The sequence below is a fragment of the Drosophila guanche genome, unplaced genomic scaffold (assembly GCF_900245975.1).
Source record: "Drosophila guanche unplaced genomic scaffold, DGUA_6, whole genome shotgun sequence".
In the NCBI taxonomy this organism is placed as follows: Eukaryota; Metazoa; Arthropoda; class Insecta; order Diptera; family Drosophilidae; genus Drosophila; species Drosophila guanche.
The window spans coordinates 10,587,952-10,610,209 of record NW_022995744.1 but is presented as its reverse complement, the minus strand read 5'-3'; the positions used below and the strand labels follow the sequence as shown (position 1 = coordinate 10,610,209).

The window sequence follows — 22,258 nt, the reverse complement described above, 5'->3', positions numbered from 1 at the left end:
CATTTCCCATATCCTACATACAAGTCAGCCATAAATACTTTAAAGAATTTGCTAGTTTCATAACACTGAGCTTTAATAGTCTATTAAAGCGGCCCAACCCTATTGACCTAACACACCATGGCCACATCGATATCAATATCAATCGTATTTTGTATCGATTGTTTTACAGGTATATCGCAAAGTAGTTGGAAAAAGAAATGAACTGAATTGAATCAATTCTTTCGCAAAATAAAAATTAGATAGACCAGCCCGACTGCGGGGTATGCACTAATTCTGTCGTGTGTGCAGCCGCGTTTGGTGCAAAGTAACCAACAATTCCAATAAAATAAATAACACCCATAAACAAATATTTTGGGAGCGAAAAGCAGTTTAATTAAATTACAAGTGAAATTAAAGTGTGTGGTGTGTGCCTCCTGCCTGTCTCCTCGATAATTGTCAAACGCAAGTGAATCGCAAGCAGGTTACGTGAAAAACCACAAAGTGCAAGAATTCGCTGCTTGCTGCTGTCGCCCTCAGCCGTACAAGAAAAAAATTGATTTTCCACAATTGCAATTGAAAGGCAGAAAGCAGAAGGCAAGAAAAAGCAACTGCCGTTGACCGTGCGTGAGTGTGTTGTGTTCTGTGTGTGTGAGAAAGAGTGAGAGGGTGGTGTGGTGTAAAGGGCGCGAGCGAAGGAGAGAGCGTATCGAGACTTCGCATCCTCTTCGCATGCAATGAATATTGTCGGGGAGTATGAATACAGCTCCAAGGATATGCTTGGCCATGGCGCCTTTGCTGTCGTCTACAAGGGGCGTCACCGCAAGGTAAAAACAAAACAATAAAACTCTACTCTAAGCTTTCCTCATGTAATTAACTTGTTTATCCCACAAGTCGGAGTGTGCAATATTGTTTACTCCAGTTTGGGGCTTGGCTCGCATTCGCCAAAAGAAAAAACAAAAAACAACAATAAAAACTGATTAACAATGCGCCATTGTCAGTGGGTAAACAGAAAATACGTCGCCGCAAACACAAAACGCCAAAAGCTCAACGCGCGTTTGCTTTGCTTTTCAAAAATGTCGTCAGAGAATGATGAAAAATCAGCTAAAACTCGACTAAGGGGAATTATCATTGATAAATATCTATTCAACAGGCTACATTTCAAATCAAAGTCAAAGTTTGTTACTATTTTCGATCCCTTTCCAGCATAGTTTTAATCGCCATTTATCTGCGGCCGCCTCTCGCACGTGCCTTCACACAAAGCCAAGAAATTGCGTAGGCTCTTCATACATACAATGTGTGTGTGTGTTTTGTGTTGTTTGCTTCGTGCCTATTTGTGTGTGTGTGTGTGGGTGTTTTCAAGTGCTTTTGAACTATTTCAGGGTCATGCCCGAAATAATGAATTCTTTACAATGGCTTGTCGAATTATTGTGCCTCCAGAAGGGCCACCAAAATCCAAATTTAAATTTCAAGTAAACAAATGTTGGCCAAGCAGTGGGAAGGGAAAGCGAAATGCTTCTGTGGGTGAGTGTTGTGCTGCTGTAAGGTGTGCCACTTTTATCAGATCATTACCCGATCAACAATTTCTCAACTTGACTGCAAACACATATAACACAAAAGCAAAACCACAAAAAAACCATAAATAAGAGTAAAGTGAAAAGCGAAAAGCAGAGCCAGCCAGCATCATATCATCCAACAGCTGCCTGATATTGCATCAGCTGTTTTCTGTATCCATAATAAAAAATCACCATATGTTTGTGTGTACCAGTTTAACTTTGTTTGTATACGTTTTCCATATAATTAGGTAAATAACAGATGGACATACATACATATGTATCTGTATTATGTATCTGGACTGTATTTGATCTGTTGTAGCATAGATAAATTATCCTAAATATTTTTTCCAACATCTCCAACATATTCCCACCTGGATTTTCACATGCTCTTTTCCCAGAAATCCTTTCTGTTCCTTTCTTGTTATAAAATGATTTCTTATCAGGAACTGTTTGTGTTGTTGCTCAAATTAGTTTCGTCATTAAATTGGAAATGTGCTCAATAATGTACATTATTAATTACAAGTGTAGTGCAGTGCCGCTGCGACAACAATATCGTAATCGACTTGTCTCACTCTCGCCGTCACTGCTGTGGTCCCTGTCTGCGACTCTACTCTACTTTGTCACTGTCTTTGTCTTTTATTGTATATTTTTTAACACTCGTTTCTCTTTTCCCACTGACTTGAATTGTTTTTCTTTGAAATTGAAAGTGGAATAAAATGTGTGAAAGGTCAGAAAATGTTTCTGGAATAGATTTGGACATTCTGCTATGAGTTTTCCTTATATTTCCATTTACCATCTTATTGTCTCCATTTGTAATGCCCTTCCATGTGTTAATATTGCTGCAATTCCTTTAGTTATTTTAAGCAGCTCAAAGGACTAGCCCATGATGGATTTATCTTTTTTAAGTATCCAAAGTCAGCATGTGCTCAGAAGAAGATTGGCTAAAAATAGCCGAGGCACATGTGTGTTCCATCCAGACAAAGACATCAAGGCAGGCGACAGCAAAGTAAAAGAATAGCTCCTAAGAGGCGGAGTAGGATGGGTCGACGCAGGTCCCAGAATAAATACAATTACTAGTGTCTGCTGCCTGTAGTCTGCCCTGCCATGAATGAGACACTTTGGGACTCTCTATCTGTACGTGTATGCCAGGGATCCAGACCCAGACGACACGTGTTTCCATATTTCATAGAGCATTACGCTTTTATCGTGTTCCCCCCAATTGCATAAGCTGGCGGGGCGGAATCATGCGAAACAAATTACGAATACGGATCCAGATCGTGTATACAATTTGTAGTGTTCTCTTATACCCCTTCCTTTTGTCGTTGCACAATCCATTCCCTCACAGCCTTTGTGTCTCGTTTCCAGACTTTTTGCATATTTATATTGTATTTGTTTATAGTTTGCGTTCCCCTCTTTACTTGTTTTGCATTTAAAGGCAATGAAAATGCGTTTTGAGCTAAATCGATTTACCTATAGGATGAGACTATTCCCTTCTAGGCATGTGCGATAATGATTAATGATTTAAATTGTTGTATAATCAATCAGATACGAGTAGCTGCTGGGCGGGCCCTCTCACTATCAAAGCGACCAGCGAAATATATTGATATTTAAAGGCCAAATTCTATCCCAATTACTGGCACATGTTTCATTGAAACGAAATGCTATTTTCCTCAAATATTTATACATATGTATTTCCATTGATATTGTCTCTTTGTCAAGCATTTAGTCTGGGAGTTCCCAGTGCTTTAACGGAAGTGAAATCAACCTTTCCCATTTGAAGTATTTTGTGGGAACATTTGTTACACGTGCAGACTAAAACAGAATGTGCCATCATACGCATAAATAAATTGAGCAAACTCCGCCAGACATCTGCCATCACATAAAATATTATAGTATATAATTAAATACAATTTAATTTTGCTGACAAACTAGTTTGTCTTGTTCCAGCTCCAGATCGGTAGTAGGTACCGGAGTATGTTCTGTCTGTCAATTGGCCCGTGAATTATGCGGTTATTGGTTGAAGAAATAAAAGTATTTGCGTCGCAAAATTAGAGAGAATTTCCGTGATAGATATTGTACGTATATATATTTTCACCCGCCAAACCAGTTGGGAGTTGTATCTTGTATCTTTTTCTCTTTGTCTGCGTGTGAGTGTGTGTGTGTTGTGTATTCGTCAGATACTCACACTCGACTTGCTCTATGGATGATGTGCTGCTGCTGCTGCCTGCTGCTGCATTTCGTTTCTCGTTTCTCGCATTTTCTGCCACAATTGCTGCCTTTTTCGTCTTGCTATTTTTGGCCAAAAGAAATGCTGGCTTTATTCCCCACTCTTGTTGTTGTTAGTTGTTGACGGGGGCCATTGCACCCTAAGGCCAGCTAATTTCTTTCAACTTATCGTTGCCCCCAAGTTCATTGAACCCACGAAATAATAAAAAACAAAGCAAACCCCTAATATTCACCATATATTCCGCAACGCATTTAGCATTGTTTTTAGTTCAAGTGACATTTTTTGCCGCTTTTGAGGTTTCCTTGTGGAACTTTCGCCTACGTTTTTTGACCCCATTTTTGCAGCACAGCAAATTGTGTTGATTGAGGTGATTGGGTCAAGAACTGCTCGAGTGTCCATTGCCTGAATTGATTTTGTTTTGTTTATTTTTTTGCTGTATAATCTAATCTCAAGTTTTATTTATGGCCTGAGATTTGATAAGTTAAACAAAATTAGAGGCAAGTGACGTAAAAAGTTCAGTGCAGAAAAGGAGTTGAATGAATAATAAACAAATAAATAAGTAAATATATTAGCAAGCATTTGCCACTGATCCCATTGCCATTTGTAATCTAGTCGTAAGCTTTAAGCTTCAATGATTGCATATCAATACCCCCATTAAACACGAACAGAGAGAGAGAGAGAGTCGAGTCTTGACAACAGATGACAGATGAAAACTCTGAACTCTGCAGATTGGACTTGCAAACAAACAAACAAACAAGCAGAAGCACCACCAAGATCAGATGTGCAAGGCCTTGGTTATCGGTCAGCAGAAGCTGCTGCAAGTATCCCATGATTTGGTTCATTGCAATTTACAGTAAACGTATAATAAAAGTAGCATTTAAATTGTATAAATAAATCCGCCGCACACACAGCGGCAGAGATTGTCAGGCAGCAGCTCATATCGATTTACAAGCCCTCCACATGCAAAGAGCGCGTGTTCAGTGGGGGGAAACCAATAGAATGCTGGGCAGTAGACACGATACAAATTAATCCATCTACTATACCACTGAAATTATAGTAAATAAATCTTTAAAACGAAACACACAAAAAACTAAATCCCTTTTATGTGTGTATTTGATTTTTACATTTTTGGCCATGAGGCACGGTCACGCACACGCATGTATTTTGTTTTATCCGGAGTTGCCTTTTGCATATTTTGCTTCTGCATCTTTGGCAGAAAATATCTCGGAGTTATGGGTGAAATCAGTTAGGAAGGGTGTGCCTTGTTGTGCCACGATCATCTGGATATGTCAAACCGCTTCAAGGCTTTGCTTACCCTCAGCACAGACACAAAGAGTCATTGTCTCCTGCTGCTAAGTGTTGTGCAAATAAGGTAACCAAGGACAAGAGGAAGAGTAGCAGTCTGGGGCCTTATCAGTGGAACGACGACGACTCAACCCGTTAGCTGTTTATGCACCCGTCGTCATTCGAGCCATAAGTTCCGTTTCATTCCCTTTCCATCCCATCCCGCTGCTTTGCGGGCCCCAGTTAAATGCGTTTTTGCGTATCTAATAATAACAAGCCGAGCGAGACCCAAGTCCCGAGTACTCTTTGGCCGTCATCTGGGAGATTTGCATTTCCCTGTGCCCCGAGTGCGTGCTAATTAAAGCAGCGAATGCAAATTGTGGCAAAAGTTGTGGCAGATGGAATCAAAAGAGATTCAAATGCAAAGAGTACAGCTGCCAGCTATAAAAGAAATAAATGAAAACAAGTCTACGGGCAGGCGCCTCTTCAAATTCTTTCAATGGATTCCAATGAATGAAACGTATGTGAATGGCCGATAATTTGGTTTTATTTAGTAGTCTTCCAATTATAAATTGAAAACACATTTATATAGCCACCAAAATGGAAACCTTAACCCCATGAATCGATATCATGCGATGCAGTGCCCCAAGGGGAATTGATTTTACGATTGAATTGATTAATTTCTATTGAATTTACTTTTAGAATTAAGTTAAATGTTCAATGACTGAATTGAAATATGTAAATATTAATGGCATTGTTTTTTTTCTGATTTAGAAACACATGCCGGTGGCCATCAAATGCATTAGCAAGAAGGGACTCATCAAGACGCAGAATTTGCTCGGGAAGGAGATAAAAATCCTAAAGGAACTCACCGAATTGCATCATGAGAATGTTGTGGCTTTGTTGGACTGCAAGGAGTCCCAGGATTGCGTCAATTTGGTCATGGAGGTAAGTCGTGTCATTAACGTAAAGCAGAAAGCGTGAAAAACTGCATAAATATTGAATGTTTATATGGCTAAAACGTGTGCGCCTGTGAGTCAGTCCGACCGTCCCACCACTGTGGCGATGTTATGGAATGGTTCGCCAGTTTCACGTCATGCGGCCACCTACCTCTCCTACACCCTGCTACTTCTCTTTCCTTCTGTTTGGTCAAAATGCTACGCCATTAATTGCGGAAGTTGCGAAATGAATTTGTAAACAAAAACTTAAGTGAGAATAGAATGGAGCGGAATGGAATGCCTGGTGGATGGATATTCTTATAGAGTCTAGGTGCAGTGGTACTCATTTATTCTCGAGTTGGAGAAAACATTTCCCGATTTATAGTGCTCAGAAATAGCGAATTTACTTGTAAAATATTTTTGGTATTTATTTAGTTATTGACTGAGGAAGAATGAACAATCAGTGTTAGGGTTATCTCTCTGAGGCTTAGTTGTAGTAGGGTGAATCACTGCCACCCGTGTATTTGCCTCTTTGGCACTTTTCCCCTGTGCTGTGTTGGGGTAATTGCGTTGTTTTTGTCGCCTCTTTATACGATATTTATACTTAATACGCATTTGTTAATTTACATCAGAATCTGCCCTGATGCATATCCATTTGGGATACAATCTGTTATTGAATCGTAAAGTTTGTTCAACTCTGTGTGGTGAGGGACCGGACCACAGGTGTGTGCCGTTTGCTAGCACTCAGTGTGTGTACCGAGCACTAAATAATCTGGAAAGTAGGTCAAATGTCTGTGGCACACGAGCATTACAGTTTCTTTTTTTGGGCGATTGTTTGTTTGTTGTTCAACTGATAAGATTGGATAGGATTTTGTGCTGTGTTGTTTTCCGGTTTTGCTAGGGAAACCATAAGTTCTTAATGTTCATACTTATCCTCAGGTTAGGGTATTTGTAAAGGCTTGTTCCTTCTTTGCCTTTACCTATGTATTGGCTTTGGTTTTATTTTCTGCCATTGCATGGCATTTTGAATGTAAGGTGAGGCAGGTAAGACAGAGGTCTAATTGGAAAAAAAAACATGTGGAACATTCTCATTCCCTCCATACCTTGTGTATAAATGACATGCATTTGCATCGGCTTGGTGCGAGCGAGAGGAAGTGTTCCCTTTCCATCTGTTGTTGCTGTTACATTTTCGTTTGTCTGACTTTGGCCCCGTTAGCTTTGACGCTGCCACTGTGCTGGTATTCTAATTACTTTGCAATCAGAGAGAAAGGGAGATAGAGAGAACGCAGACAATGAGAGCGGCTCTCTATTATACTTATGTGTGTACTCATGTATGTTTGTATGTATTTATTGATTCCGTTTGCTGCCTGCCAGCCCACGTGTTCCCCGCTTCATATCTCTTCCTCTCTGCTCTTCTTTATTTATTTATTTACTCGTATCAAGCCAATAATTAACGATCTGTTTATTTGCTGCTTAGTTTGTTGTGTAGGGATAAATATGGGCTGGATTGGATAGCCCACGATAAGATAGCAAATGGGACGATGTCAGGTGTCAAGTTTCGGTAGCTCTAATAATTAGATTCCACATCTGCTCGGCATATTGGGTTTCCTACGGATTTCCCAATCAGTAAAACACATTTTAGCAATTTTTCCTACTATTTACAATAATCGTTTGTTTATTGTATTTTGGCAAAAACTTTCTATAAGCTAAGAGAACGACACACACACACATAAACAATATATATTTTAACTAAAAAACTAAAGTAACATACACTTTTTATATGCAAAACTAAGCAAAGAAGAGAGCCTCCTCCTCCTCCTACTTCTTCCCTTGCTCCCGACTAGGCAGCTAGTTTAACCTACAATAGATACACACTCCGACTAAATAAACTAGAGAACCCGTGACAGCATTTGTTGCTGTTGTTTTTGTGGTGTGAACAATGGAACGGCGACTACAATCGTATGTGACGTCAAGTAGTTAACTAATTTTCGCATTCTACAGATAAATTATCCATATAAATTAAGGCATACCTAAATCTATGGCTATATCTGGCAAAAATGCTTTTAAAGTGGAACGTTTGTTGGTAAGAAATTCGGAAAGTTGTCTCGTTTCTACTTAGGCTAACTTATTTAAGGGTATTTCCTCAGTGGGATGCACCTGATCCTTTGGCTCTGGTTTGCTGGTGCGGCAGCATTTGGTCTTGATGCCGCCCACATCCTTGCGGCAAATGAGGCCAATGACAATGCCAATGACCGCCAGTACCATGATGCCTGAAAGGCGAATCAAAATTATATTGTAGAACAATTTCATAATCGAATAACTTACAGATGAGCAGCGTGTTGATAGTCTCCTGTGAGATGGGCACTTGGTAGGGCTTCTCCTTGTCTGTGGTCGTCTCCACAGAGACGCCACTGCTCTCGGTCACGGTGCCCATGATCCCAGCCTTTGCCACTTCAATGGCCGCCGCTGTGCTGTTTGCCATTTTATTCCGATTGCGAGTTGCTGTTGAGTTTGGAAGACAAAGAGACGAAATGCCATAAGTATTCACATCATTGTTTTGTGATGTTTGTTCCGCTTACCTGTGCGTGTCGGGGCTGGAGTTGCGGCTGGCCGTATTGTGGTGGCAGCGGTGGGCAGGCCCGTCACCCGCTTGAAGGGCGGATCTGTGGCCTGGATCAGACTCTCGTTGAACGATGTGCCCAGCACCAGCTCGAAGCAGCTCACATCAAAGTGCCTAAAGCTGATGTTGTCAATGGATTTGAGCAGGTTGCACAATTCCTCGATGTTGGCCTGGTCCAGTTCTGGCAGTTTTAGTTTAATTATATTTTTTAGCGGTGCAAAAGCTCGCGTATTGATTTTCTGTCAAAAGAAATGGCGTGAGAGAGCGAGACAACTGTATATGATAGTCCAAGCAGCTGCTGCAGAGTTGCCTTGGCATGCATGCGGCAGCTATCGATAGACTTATCATGTGGTATGTTAGTGCGATAGCTTTGGCGCGCAACCTCTTACCTGTTCGAAATCGTTGTTGTTTAAGCGCAGCGTTTGCAGTGCACTCATATTCACGAACGTCTGCTCCGGCAGCTCTGTCCAGCTGCAATTCGAGCAACTGAAGTCAATCAAGTTGGGCTGATTGAGAAATGATCCATCCAAACGCTGCGTAATTGAATTATTGCTCAGATCGAGCAGCTCCAAGTCTGTGGCCCCCACAAAGGTATCGGGTTCGAGTTTGGTGAGACGATTGTTGGCCAAACGCAGCCGCCTCAAACGTTCCAAGCCATAGAAAGCCTGCCAAGTAGATGGAGTTAGTTTATTATATTAGTTAGTTATATATTTTAGGCGGGCTGTACCTCTTTATCCAGATGAGTGAGCAGATTGTGGTTCAAATTGATCTCCACCAGGCGGGATAGATTGGCAAAGTCCTCTGGCCTCAGTTCGGCAATCACATTATAGCTCAAGTCTATGATGGCTGCCGTTCTAGGAATGTCCAGGGGCACATGGGTGAGATGAGCATTGGAGCACTGGATATACTTGTCCTCCACGCATCGGCATTGTCGTGGACAGCTGGGCTCCAGCACCAGATTGCTGCGTCGTGGTATGTCTAGAAAACATTACAAATTAGTTGTGATCAAGGTGTTGTATTGTGGGCTGTTTGATTCTCACTAAATGTCGGTCGAAATGTGGTTGTGGTTGATGTTGAAGATGTGAATGGCATCAGTCTGTTCTCAGCTGTCTCCGGTGATCCCTTGGACGCCGTCTCTTCGCTATAGTCATCATCCTCGTACTCATAGTCCTCAAACGAACTGTTGCTCTGTTGCCCAGCCGCTGGAGCTGCAAATGTGTGGCTGATGCTGTAAAGAGTAAAGAACATTAGAGCCAATTATCGACCAATTCGTAAACTTGATTCTGCCAAATGAACAAATATACCAAAAATGGCAACTGGCTGACAAATTCTAGGGTAAAACGAGGCTTACATCATCGTCTTGAAGGCGAACACACCCAACTAATTTGTCCTGAAAACGCTCTTGACCCATTTAATTAAGAGCCAGCTAGCAGCGAACACGCACGCACACACATGCACACCTGCTATAGAGGACAGGTAGGCGAGCGAGCGATAACTTTTTCCTCTCCTCACTATCATTATAAGCTTGTGTTTAGCTGCTTCTCTCTCTCTCTCTCTCTCCCTCTCTCTTACAGTGCGTTTTAAAATTGTATGACCTGTAGTTGTACTACTCTACTCTCTAAAATGAAGTTTTCAGCTGCCGTAAAGTTCCGTAACGCACTGTATAGTCGATGTGGTGGGAAAGAGATACACAAACCTGTTTACGTCATGGCGAAAAGAGACAACTTGACCGGTTTTTTTTTTGCACGATTTCGTTTACTCTCACTTTCGCCGTTTGTTTTGGTTTTTGTTACTGCTGTATTCGTGTCTGCTTTTGCCTGATTCTAAATCCTTCATTAGACTACTGCTCAGCTCAAGAGTGTGCGGGCTGACTGGCAGGTCAAGTGTGTCTTAAAAGCGACTTGACTTTTAAGAATTCTCTCAAATTGCGTGCCTCTTGACTGAAGTTACAAATGATTGTGGAAGACACTCATCATCAAGCAATCAAGTGGCCAAATTAGAGGGTATAAACGATTTTATACTAGAGTCGAACCGAACGGAAACTTATTGTTTTAGTGCCAATAAAAGTCTTATAATAGCCGGCAGCGTTTTTACTTTGATAATAAAGAAAAATACCTTCAAGCATGAGCAAAAACCTCTAAACTGTAAAAGCCCATGACGATCAAATGGAACCACTCAGAGCGGGATCTTCCAAGTGGAAAGGAATGCTCAACTCTCTTTTTCCCTTCAATACAACAAAAATCAATGGAGCTTTTTGCGTCTCTTTTGAACTGTAAATGGCATAGGGACTAGGCTATTAAAGTGTGACTCATACAAAATCTGTAAGCAAAGGAAAAAGCAAAACACAGAGAGACAGAGAAACAGTAGCTGTTCCCAGTGGGATTATATTTCCTGCACTTCCTGTCGATTTTCTTGCACTCGAATCGCCCGTGTGTTTGACTTGGTCAAACAATTATGATAAGGCTGGCGAAAAAAAGGCATAAATTATCGGACAAGGCAACCGGTGTATTGTTATTATTTTTATCAGATTATGTGATATGATTAGGAACTGTTAAGTGCTGTTGCCGAGGTCTGTCCATAAAAGAGTTGGTTGGCAGTATGTTTTTTTTATAACCACTGCGTGAGTGTTCCAATTAAAATTGATATAACAGGCGGTGAGAGGGGTCAAAGTCCCGCAACTCGTGCGCTTCCTCAACAGGTTCCAGAATTAATCACTTACGAGCGTTACTCAATAAATACTTTGCACTTTGTCTTATTTCGTTCTCGTTCCTTTGTGTCTGATGTTGTCTTTCACCTAGAAACATTCCCCAATTGGCTATGGAAAAAGCCCATCTAGACCAAAGAGGCGACTGCGTCATCCTACTTATAAGAATTACAAATTTCAAAGATGATTTGTTTAACAAATTGATTTTCTCCTGCCTATCTTTACGACATACGATCTCAAAATTAATGTTTTAAACATTTTGGATTTGGTTTTTACCTGACGCTGAGCAAAAATATCAAGAGCAATCCAAATTTGTAATAGACGTGCATTTTTATTGGTTTATTAATGTATTATTTATTTATTGTTTAGTTTCCACTTGTTTAGCAATATAATTAATATATTTTGTTGTTGGCTGATTTAAATTTCATTTGTTTGGTCGATAATTTCACCAGCTGAAAATAGATTTTAATTAGTTTTCTTTCACTTTTCACTCGTTTGTTCTACAAATGTTATTCAGTTTTATTGGCAGAAAAAAATACATCAGTTTTTCATAACATAATTGCCACAGAGCTTTTTCGATCCGCTCGCACACACCGGCACTCAATACCCAAACGTAACTGTCGGCGGCGGGGCTATACAGCAAGCATATGGGAATTTCGACATTCAATGCAGGTGAGAGAGCACCGAAACTCTCACTCTCACTGTCTCTCCCTCTCTCTTTGAACATTCTTTGGCAGCTTCAGTTGATTGTTTGATTATTTTGCGGCTTTTTCTTGGCACCACTCTCTCGTGCTCTCTTTCTGTCTGTTTCTCTCCCTAATCTATGTGTGGAGTGATTAGTAAATGTTTAGCTCCGGCCTGCCTCTACCACTAATCTTATCATTTTTCGTTCGTTTGTAATTCTCTGTGCTCTGCTTCGTTTTGTTTTCGTTGTTCCATTCCATTTGACATAATTTTTAAATGACTGTTGCTATTAAATAGAGTAGTATGTAAAGTTGAAGGAGAGTTTCGCCAACCATTCCCTTTTATTGTGCGGAAACACACCCGTAGACAAGATTTGTTAACATAAATTACATCTATTGGAATAGAAAAACCATAACATGACTAAGCCGGAATGTTGGAGATGAAAAGATTAGCTAGACTAGCTGCTTGTGTGACGTGATTTGAGTTTTAATTTTAATTAATATATTTAAACAGTGAACTTTGCTTGATTCACCACCCAGTGTGCATATATATTTCGTTAATTCCATTTCACATGTCTACATATTTCTTTATAAACACAAACACACGCACACAAATCTATATAGCGGCTCGCTTTGTTTTTATCGCCTAGAAAAATAATGTTGACCTTTAAGTCCATTGAGTTTTACTTGGAATGATTCGCGGCACAGCACAACACACACACACTCAAACTCCACACGTAATACCCTTGGTTTATGTCTTTCGCTTTTATGTGCTCGCGTATTTGCTTATTTCTTCGATTTTGGCAATTGCAGCGAGCTTTTTGCACTGTTTCTTTCTTGTGTACCGTACGATTGCAGCTTTTGCAGCCAAGGCGGGCGAGTCGCGCGATTGTCTGTGATAGACTGAGCGGCAGCAGCGACCCACAGCACAGCCCACCAGGCAGTGGCAGCGAGAGAGTGAGAAGGAGAGGCAGAGGCAGAGAGATAAAGCTTCCTCTGACGTTCGCTCTCTCTTTGATGGAAACTTGAAAACCCCAAATGTTGTTGGTTTGTGTTTTTCATTTTAATGGGCTAGTGCATTTTCCAATAATTCGCTTACTCATGCGCACTTGTTTGCTGATGTTGCATATTTTCATTGATTAAAGAAAAACCAGAGTTCAATTTCTGAAAGCCCCCTTGACTGTGGCTGTGGTGGCGCCCAGCTAGCTCTCTTCTGCTCTTCGTCACTCTCTCTCCCTCTCTCTGTCTCTTTCTGAACTTTTATTGTAATTATATTTTGTTGTACTGTCACTCATTTTACATGTCAATGACTTTTTTGAGTGGCTGTTTAATGTTCTCCCCACTCCCCGTCTGTGTCCATATAGTGCGTTAAGCGTTTTCACAAAAGCAAGTGAAATCTTTTGTCATTTCAATTTTGTGGTTTTAATTGCCTAATATTGCCCCGCTTTGTTTGCTCATTACGTTGTGCGAGAGTAAGTGGTTCGGCACACATGTTTTCTCATTTTCTGATGTCCGAAAGAAATTTTTGTTGTAGCACTGCTTGTATAGCAGGGCATGCAAGTGTGTGTGTGTGTGTGTGTGTGTGTGTTAGGCCCAAGGTCAAATAATCGCAAATCCTTTTTGGCAGCTGTCTAGAAAAGTTCCCTCTAAATGTGTTTGTGGGCTGCTTGAAAAGCTTTAAAACCAACGGTGAATAATTTATTTCCACAAAAAATATCTATTCTTCAGGATAGCTATAAGCAGGAACCGGAATTATTCAAGAGCGGAAACCAGCAGCAGCTGTCTAATTCCCTAATTCTCCAGTTGCTTTTGCTCAACTCTAGATTCTTGATTGTCATAAATCACATTCGCATTGACCTTGCCCACATTCTGTATGTATGTAATTGTCTGATGAATGATGTCGCAGCTCTGAAAAAAGAAAACCCAGAGTCGCCGCGTCTCTTGGGTGGGTTCTCGTGCCTCTGGGTCTTGACATTTTGCTCTTGATTGAACCTAATTCATTTGCATAGTACGCGCTTTGCTTTTGCTTTGCTTGTGAATCGACCGACCGACCGGAGGACCCCTCCTCGAAGATTTTTGTGCGCTTTGAACTTTTGACTTTTTGCTTTTATGATAATAATATTCTGTTTCACTTTTCTTTTCTTATTGCAGTACTGCAATGGCGGCGACTTGGCGGATTACCTGAGTGTAAAGGGAACCCTGAGCGAGGATACCGTTCGATTGTTTCTCATACAATTAGGTAAGGGTTTTACACACATTTACATACATACATGAATATCTAAATATATATTTTCATTGTTTATTTTTAAGCTGGTGCTATGAAAGCACTTTATACCAAAGGAATTGTGCATCGTGATCTCAAGCCACAAAATATACTGCTATCGCACAATTATGGCAAGACATTGCCATCACCATCGAAGATAACACTGAAAATAGGTGAGTAATACCCAGGAGTCTATTCTAACAGTACTTCAATTTGTTCTTCCTTCCTGCCTGCAGCGGACTTTGGTTTTGCTCGTTTTCTGAACGAGGGCGTCATGGCAGCCACACTCTGCGGCTCCCCCATGTATATGGTAAGGTGAATGCACCACCAAATGTAGCCCCAAATCTAATATCCAATTTAAAGGCACCCGAGGTGATCATGTCGCTGCAGTATGATGCCAAAGCGGATCTCTGGTCGCTCGGCACGATCGTCTATCAGTGTTTGACTGGTAAGGCGCCCTTCTTTGCACAAACGCCCAACGAACTGAAGTTCTACTACGAGCAGAATGCCAATCTGGCACCCAAGTAAGTGTCGCACATGGTTCTCCTTAATTTTATACTCTAATTTGATTCCTTCCCTGTAGGGTTCCACATGGTGTGTCGCCGGATTTAAGGGATCTGCTGCTGAGTCTTCTGCGGCGCAATGCCAAGGATCGTATATCATACGAGAGCTTCTTTGTGCATCGTTTTCTGCAGGGCAAGAAGGCTGCCTTGTCGCCAGGTGAGCCCTTAAAACTATTTTTTCTCATAGAAGTTTCACTAATTGTGTTGTTGCAACAGTTGACATGCCACCGCTGGGCGGCACACCGCCTGTAAAGGCCAAGAGTCCTTTGCAACAGCAAATGGAACAGGAACTGCAGCTGGTCAAGCTGGCCGAGCAGCAGCAGAAGGAGCGTGAGGAGCAGGAAGCGGCCCAGGATGAAGAGAATACGGGTAAATATTCAATGAGTCATCCCAAAACATGTCTAAATATTTTGTTTTTGCTAAAATTCAGTTTCCGTGGTGGCCAATCCAGCCATTTGTGCCACCATCACCAATGTGGGTGTGCTCTGCGATAGCGAGAATAACAGCGGATCGTGCAGCTCGCATGAGGACTCCGATGACTTTGTGCTGGTGCCCAAGAATCTGCCCGAGGACCAGCGTCAGGGGCAGGCACTGCCCACAGCTGGTGGCCAGCGTCAACAGCAGCCACAACAGAATCAATCCAGTCCGCCACGACCCAGCAGTCTGCCCATCTCCGAGCCGAAGCCAGTGCCGGCCCCTGCACGTCGCCAATCGGCCGCCAATACAGCTGGAGGAGGCGTATTGGCCGGCTCTCCAGCCAGGCAGGGCACCATGCCGCTGACTGTGGCCACTTTGGCGGCTGCCGGCAAGCAGCTGCCACGATCGCAGCCCATCAGTGTGAAGCAGCCGAGGCCGGATCAGCGCAAGAGCAGCGTGAGCAGCGACATCAATTCGATTTCGCCGCCGGCAGTGCAGTTTGCCATTGGAACACCACCGGGTGGCACCACCAGGATAAGGTACGGTTCGGGTGGTTCGCTGTCGGAGACGCCGCCGCCGCATGCGCCCAGCACTTGGCAAGTGTCACCCGGACACTCACAGTCGCCGCTACGCAGGAGCGGCAATAGCTCACCGGTTCTTCCGTCCGCCGCGCTCACCAAGCTGCCAACTCTGGGCAGTCCCACAATGCTGGTGGGTCCCGGATCGCTGGGCTCGATAGGCTCGTCGGCGGGCAGCGGTTCGGAGAACAATAACCAGCACCATATGCTCGGACAGCGTGCCTTCACCCTGCCCGAGCTGGGGGCCACCGGGGGATTGCACAGTCTGCTGGACACGGGTGCCGGAGGCGGAGAACCACATGCATTCCAGGCTCCAGAGCTGTCGGAGGAGACGCTGATGGATCGCGAGCATAACGAGACGCTGTCCAAGCTGAATTTTGTGCTCGCGCTCACCGACTGCATCCAGGAGGTGGCGGACTCCCGTTGCGCACCTCTCTCCACCCTGATGGTGGCTGGCAGCCAAACGGCAGCAAATGCAGATCCACAGCAGATACCGCCCCATGCTCCGGAGCACTGCAAGCGGGCGGAGCGTTTGGTGTTGCTCGTTCGTGCGCTGCAGCTGCTCTCCTCCGGCCTGAATCTGGCCTCGCAGCAGCTGCGTAATGGCCAGTTAAAACCATCGTCGAACGTGAAGAATGGTGCGTGGTTCGATGATTATAATGGGTAAAGAATAGCTATTTATTTTCTCATTTGTATTCCCCCAGCTCTGCTCACAATGAATGCCAAGTATCGGAGCATACTGTTCGAGTCGAAGCGCCTGAATGGCAGCGGCCTACTGCAAAAGGCGAATGCATTTAACATAACAGCTGACAAGATACTATACGACTATGCGCTGGCTATGGTAAGGAAATGGCCACAACACAGGGTACAATATATGCTATATTATCATCTCTTTTTGCAGTGCCAAGCAGCCGCCTTGGATGAGCTACTGAAGAACACCAAGAACTGCTTTGAGCGTTACAATACCGCACACATTCTGCTGCATTCGTTGGTGCAAAAGTGCAGTCATCCACAAGACAAAATGCTATTGAATAAATGTAAGCAGCTAAAAGATAAGACTAGAAATTATAACTACCTTTTTTTTCCTCTCTCTCTCTCTGACAGATCGCGATGCCGTTGAGAAGCGTTTGAGCATATTGCAACAGCATGGCTACATCTATGTGACCGATGAGAATGCCTAGAGGAGAGGCACACACAAATGGCAATCTTTATCAACATTTCCTTAAGTTATTTAACACACACCCCCCTGGCGCCCCCACCATTATTTTGCGTTGGCAGTGCAACATGTGATTTAAAACAAAAACTACTATAATTTAACCATACCCTGAAAAACAGACACACACACACCCATAGGCATCATCTCTTGGAGTTTTTTTTGGTACCCGAATGTAAATATTTTTCTCAGCTTTATAGTTTTTGTTTTCTTCTGTTTCCCCGATAATTGTTAAAGCTTACAAATGAGTGCAGTGCAGGATGCAAACATGAATAAGGGCAGGAAGCGAGAGTCCAGCTAGTTGTAAGAGTAAAACATTTAATGATATAAAAAGTATGCTAAAACATATACATATAAAATATACAGAATACACACGGGTACATGGCATACAAAATGTACAACAAACGAAAAGCTAATCCAAGCAAAAAGTAGCAAAACCCAAGAAGAACCCCATACCATACATACATACATACATATATCATGTACCTTCCCTTCCCCGCCCGCGTAGCTATATATAGTGTACTATATTTTCTTATTTAACAAATCTAATACTATTCCCCCCCATAATATTACGTCTAAATTACGTGCATACATAAAATATTTATGGCTGCAGCTGCACTACACAAAAAACATAAACATAAATATACATTTAAAGTTGTGCTACGTTCATAGTTTTTAGTTAGGTATCTTTTTTCTAAAGCCCCACAACACAATCCCCTAACAAATATTTAATTTTTAATGACATACAAGAACTTTTTAAGTTTTTCTACAAAACAAACAAGAGAAGCCCACAAATCTTTCGATAAAAGAAATCTATATTTAAAATGTATATGAAATATAAATATATATGAGAAGTAAAACATTCGCGAGTGTATAAAAGGTACAACAAAATACAGATCCGATTTGAATTAATAATAAAACAAATACTAAGAAAATAAATCAAATAAATATGTGAGTCTCTCTCTCTCGGAAGGATCTATGGATAATATCTAAGAATCTCTTGAGCAGAAGTATATACAGCTACAGCATAAATTAGATTTTAATTCAGAATTTAAGAAGAAATTAATCAATTAATAAATGTGCCACAGGGTGCTTCATAGGTCTTCTGATTTACAAAGATTTAGGGTGGTTTCGAGTCTAGATTTGTCTTTATCATTCCCAAATTAGTCATCTTTCTTAGAATTATTCTCAAAAGTGGTAAAAAAAAATGTATTTAACGTTAAATTTGGACAAAGACGAGAAGAACGTATCGTCCGAGTCGTGATTCCCAGCGGCTACCTCAACGAGTTCTGCTTTTGACCGGCCCAATCTGGCCATAGGGAGAGCAGTCACTGGGCGTTGATGTGGGATAATAGCCTGGCATAATACCCTGCCTCATGTTCCTTGGGGCTGTGGCAGTGTGGCGCTTGGGTACGCTGCCTCTGAGGCTACAGTTTTGCTTGCTGCTCATCCGTTGTTCGTAGATACTCCACTGGCCTTGCCCACCGCCCACTTTTCTATCATTTTTCTTCTTTCCTTTGTTTACCGATGCTCCTGTAGATGCTTTTGCTGGAGATGCTGTGGGTGCTGCTGCTGCTGGAGCTGCTTCCTGCGGATCCTGCGGACAGCAGTTTTGGCAGCCATGGCAGTAGCTGGGATACCAGTAGTAGCAGCCGTTGTATGGGTTATAACAATAGTAGTAGGACGGCCAGTGGCACGGTTGACAGCAGCCATTGCAGCAGGCGTTACAGCCATTCCTAATGGGGCATGTTGCTGGTTCGGTCGGAGCTGCGGGCTCGCTTTCCTTTGGGGTTTGGTTTGTTTTGGCTCTGGCTGCAGACGACTGCGAGCTGTCGTCGGCTCTGTGGAGAGTCCTACAGGTAAAATAGTGATCTTAAGGTGCTCGAGGGATTTACTCACTCATTCATGCAGCTGGTGTTGTAGTTGAAGTGGCAGTCAGCGTCACATTTCGCTGCATTTTCGGTTGATGGCTCAGGCGTTGGAGGCTTTGACTTATCCTCAGGTGTAGAAGCAGATCCTTTCGATTTGGTTGCAGCTACACCTCCACCAGTTGCTGCCTTTTTATCTGCCTCACTTTTGGACAGCTTTCGCTTGGGTGCTTTCTTGGGTGATTTCTTTCCCTTTTTGGATTCACCCTCATCCGTTCGGCTGGCCATGTCTATGGGTAAAAGGAGAGCGCAGTTTTGCAGACCATTCGCGGGACAAGACAATTGCAGCGACTTCAGGAAGCTGCCGAGGACATGGGACTAATTAATACATCGATCTCGGACTTGGGTCTATTGTTGTGTACGGGTAAAACGTGCTACAACGAGAGAGCTAGAGCTCCCATTTGAATATAAATCTGACGTAAAACTCACCGCTGGATAGCGTCCATGCTGAGATTCGATGGATAACATTCTCCTCCATTATTCTGCTGCGACTGCCTCGGTGTATCAGCGTCCCGCCTATACGGACATGTGCAGGGATCTTCCCCCGTGCAGGGATTGAACTGTTTCTCACGGTCGCTTGGCAAACCTGCTGCTTGGCCTGGTGGATAGCCGGCTGGAGCGGCAGCCCCATAGCCGGGTACAGGCGGAGGTGGATAGCCAGCGGCAGGTGGTGGATAACCAGCTGCAGGTGGAGGTTGATAGCCAGCGGCAGGTGGTGGATAACCAGCAGCAGGTGGAGGTGGATAGCTGGCATATTCTTGTTCTCTCGGAAACTCTGGCTGTGGATACGGTGCTGTTAGGGGTCCTGTAGCTCCAAAGTCTCCATACGCATATTGTGTCTGAAGCCCTCCTTGCCCATAAGTCTCATATCCTTGCATAGCCTGTGGGACATATCCTGGCACAACTTGTGGACCAACTTCTGGAGCTTGCGGTGGTTGAGGCGGATAGCCGAATGGCGTGGAATTTGGTGCAGGTCCTACCGGTCCCAGAGAGCCATAAAGTGGTTCTGTTGTATATTCAGGCATGGCAGCTTGTGCCCCGGTAATTGGGGGTGCTCCTTGTTGACCGTAAGCCCCATACTGAGTGCCAGGTGGCAGTGCCTGCATGACAGGAGGCATATTCTGAGTTCCTGGCGCCATTACGCACATGTCAGGTGGCACACCTTGACTGCTCGGCTGCACTCCCTGCCCATATGATGCACCTTGAGTCGGCCACGGTTGTGAAGCTGTCCCATTAGCTCCATTACCAGGCACACTAGTCGGTCCATTGCTATCACCAGTTTTATTTTTACCCGATTTCCTCGCTGGCGAACTACTTGCCCTTTTATTACCTGCCCTTCCAGCCTGTCCATTGCCGTCACCCTCCGGCTTTTTCCCCTTTCTGTTTGCTCCAATACCAGGCTTACTAGTCTGTTTATTTATCTCCTGAGTAGTCTGACTTCCCGATCTGTTTTCTCCTTGAACTGCCCTACCAGTTTGTGGATTGCTATCATTTTCCTGCTGTCTTTCCGTTCTGTTTGTTGCATTTACTGCCCGACCAGTCTGTTTATTTCCGTCCATAGGCTTCTGTTTACCCTTTTTCTTTGTTTCCGGCCTACCAGTCTGTTTATTTTCATCCCCAGTCTTCTGTTTGGCATCCTCCTTGGCTTGTGGATCGCGCTGTTTGCATAGAAAGCATGGAAAAGTCATGTCTGAGAACTTTGCAAACTCCTCTGGAAAGTGAACCCGAGGCGGGCAACTAGGTTTGGGACAACATTGGGGGCAGTAGCACGGCTTATGCGGATCTCTGAAAAATATACATAACGAGACACGACAATAGATCACTTTTGTGGCATAAATACTTACCCTCTATACCACCCACTGCAGCACTGGCAGCACATTAGACATTGATGGAGAGGTCCTTGGCATGCGGACATTTTGAAAAGACGACTACGACTTTTAGCTCTTCACGACTACCGTTTCAACAAAACTCATCGCCAAGGCTAAGGGAACAACACCAAAAAATCATCTAAGATTAAATGACATAAATATAATAATTTTGTTAATCATTTGAAGGCTTTCAGTTCGAGTTGTGAGTCGCGGCAAGAGCTGGAAACGTATTTGTATTCCCACAACCCTCCCCCTCTCACTTACACCAACAGGTGAGGGAGAAAAAACTTAAATTGAGCCTTGCTTTCACTCCCTCAGCAGAAGAGGAGAGAGAAGCTGAGCAAAAACAGTTGCAAATTTCCAATACGCATGCAGTTAGAACGAGCAGCAGGTAGCCGGAGTTCATGGAATTGCAAAGCAATTAGGAATAGGGCCAGAGAGCATGGAAGCTTGGAATTGGAACGAGCACTAAGCCGCGCACGCATCTGTCACGCTCTCCCTCTCTCATAATAATTTTTCTATCCGGGCGAAGCGCGCGTTCTAAAGTCAGCTCCGCGTTTTAAGTCGTGAAAACGCGAAAATCTGTGAAAATCCAGCGGAAAATGTGTAGTGCTGCTGTGAGGTGAAGTGCTAAAGTGAATAAACAATAAATATGTCCCAAAAGTGTTGTTAAAGTGCAAGTGAAAGTGTGTGATAAAGTGCGGGGGCGAAAAAGGCAAAAAGTGGCGGAATGGCGGAATGCAGAGAAAAACTGAAGCGTGTGAAGTGTTTAAAAGTGTTTATGTGCAATCGTCCCAAAATGGCTTATGAAGGCGGAAGAATGCAATGCAAAAGTGTAGTGTGTGCAAGTAAATTGCTATAAAGTGAAAAAAGAATACATCAATAGAAGACTGTTTAATAAATAAGCATATTGTTATATGCATCCATTTATTTTCTGTGCAAAATGAGCGTTTAGTCACGTGATCTTGTGTTGTGGTGTGTGTGTGCGTGGGAAAAGTATGCTTTCTCCCTCATACATGTAACTTGCACTAGAAGAAAGAAGAACGTAGAAAGAATCAGTAAGCGCTCGCTCTCAATGCAAGTGGTGCAAAAGTGTAGGGTGGTGCCTAGTCTTGAAATGTGTCTCTCTCTCCCTTGTGCAGTGTGTGCCCACGCAATATCGTGAGATGGTTCCTTCTAGTGTCTCACCTTACCTAATGGTATTAATGCAAGCCTAATTTTATGCTCTTATTGGAATGTCTCAGTCCAAATCAATTTGCATGTGAATGTGTGCGCGGAGCTGACTTCGTTGCTAAAGAAAGCGGAACAAACGGTTAACGTAACACGCGCGCGGTAATTAATTGCAGAAAGGAGTGGAGTGGTCAATTATGGATAAAAAGGTGAGTTTATTTATTGCGGCTAAATGTAAACAATTATTTGACCTTTTTTGAAGCATTTAAA

The 22,258-nt window shown here is 43.0% G+C and overlaps 4 protein-coding genes across 4 annotated transcripts in view; 1 reads left to right on the top strand and 3 right to left on the bottom strand.

The window, feature by feature from the left end:
- Positions 1 to 199: 199 nt before the first annotated feature.
- LOC117580065 (serine/threonine-protein kinase ULK2) lies at positions 200 to 17,390 on the top strand. The gene is made up of 12 exons (XM_034266306.1): positions 200 to 803; positions 5,818 to 5,991; positions 14,140 to 14,227; positions 14,299 to 14,424; positions 14,488 to 14,561; positions 14,615 to 14,775; positions 14,835 to 14,971; positions 15,031 to 15,183; positions 15,245 to 16,447; positions 16,514 to 16,650; positions 16,711 to 16,846; positions 16,914 to 17,390. The coding sequence occupies exons 1-12, from the start codon at positions 714 to 716 to the stop codon at positions 16,988 to 16,990; spliced, it is 2,556 nt and encodes an 851-aa protein (XP_034122197.1). The 5' UTR covers positions 200 to 713; the 3' UTR covers positions 16,991 to 17,390.
- LOC117580565 overlaps positions 6,042 to 22,258 on the bottom strand; it is a 28,150-nt gene continuing 11,933 nt past the window's right edge. The window contains exons 6-7 of the mRNA XM_034267166.1: positions 14,365 to 14,374; positions 6,042 to 6,058 (exon numbers count right to left, since the gene is read on the bottom strand). The gene's annotated coding sequence lies outside the window, so the exon portion shown is untranslated. The remainder of the gene's footprint in view (positions 6,059 to 14,364; positions 14,375 to 22,258) is intronic.
- Positions 8,090 to 12,885, bottom strand: LOC117580067 (leucine-rich repeat and transmembrane domain-containing protein 2). The gene is made up of 8 exons (XM_034266308.1): positions 12,733 to 12,885; positions 11,582 to 11,757; positions 9,642 to 9,829; positions 9,329 to 9,579; positions 8,991 to 9,266; positions 8,561 to 8,840; positions 8,307 to 8,483; positions 8,090 to 8,251 (listed from the first exon to the last, which is right to left on the bottom strand). The coding sequence occupies exons 2-8, from the start codon at positions 11,632 to 11,634 to the stop codon at positions 8,097 to 8,099; spliced, it is 1,380 nt and encodes a 459-aa protein (XP_034122199.1). The 5' UTR covers positions 11,635 to 11,757; positions 12,733 to 12,885; the 3' UTR covers positions 8,090 to 8,096.
- On the bottom strand, positions 18,044 to 20,958 carry LOC117580066 (trithorax group protein osa). The gene is made up of 4 exons (XM_034266307.1): positions 20,795 to 20,958; positions 19,380 to 20,735; positions 18,922 to 19,251; positions 18,044 to 18,863 (listed from the first exon to the last, which is right to left on the bottom strand). Exons 1-4 carry the CDS (start codon positions 20,863 to 20,865, stop codon positions 18,302 to 18,304), a joined length of 2,319 nt encoding a protein of 772 aa, XP_034122198.1. The 5' UTR covers positions 20,866 to 20,958; the 3' UTR covers positions 18,044 to 18,301.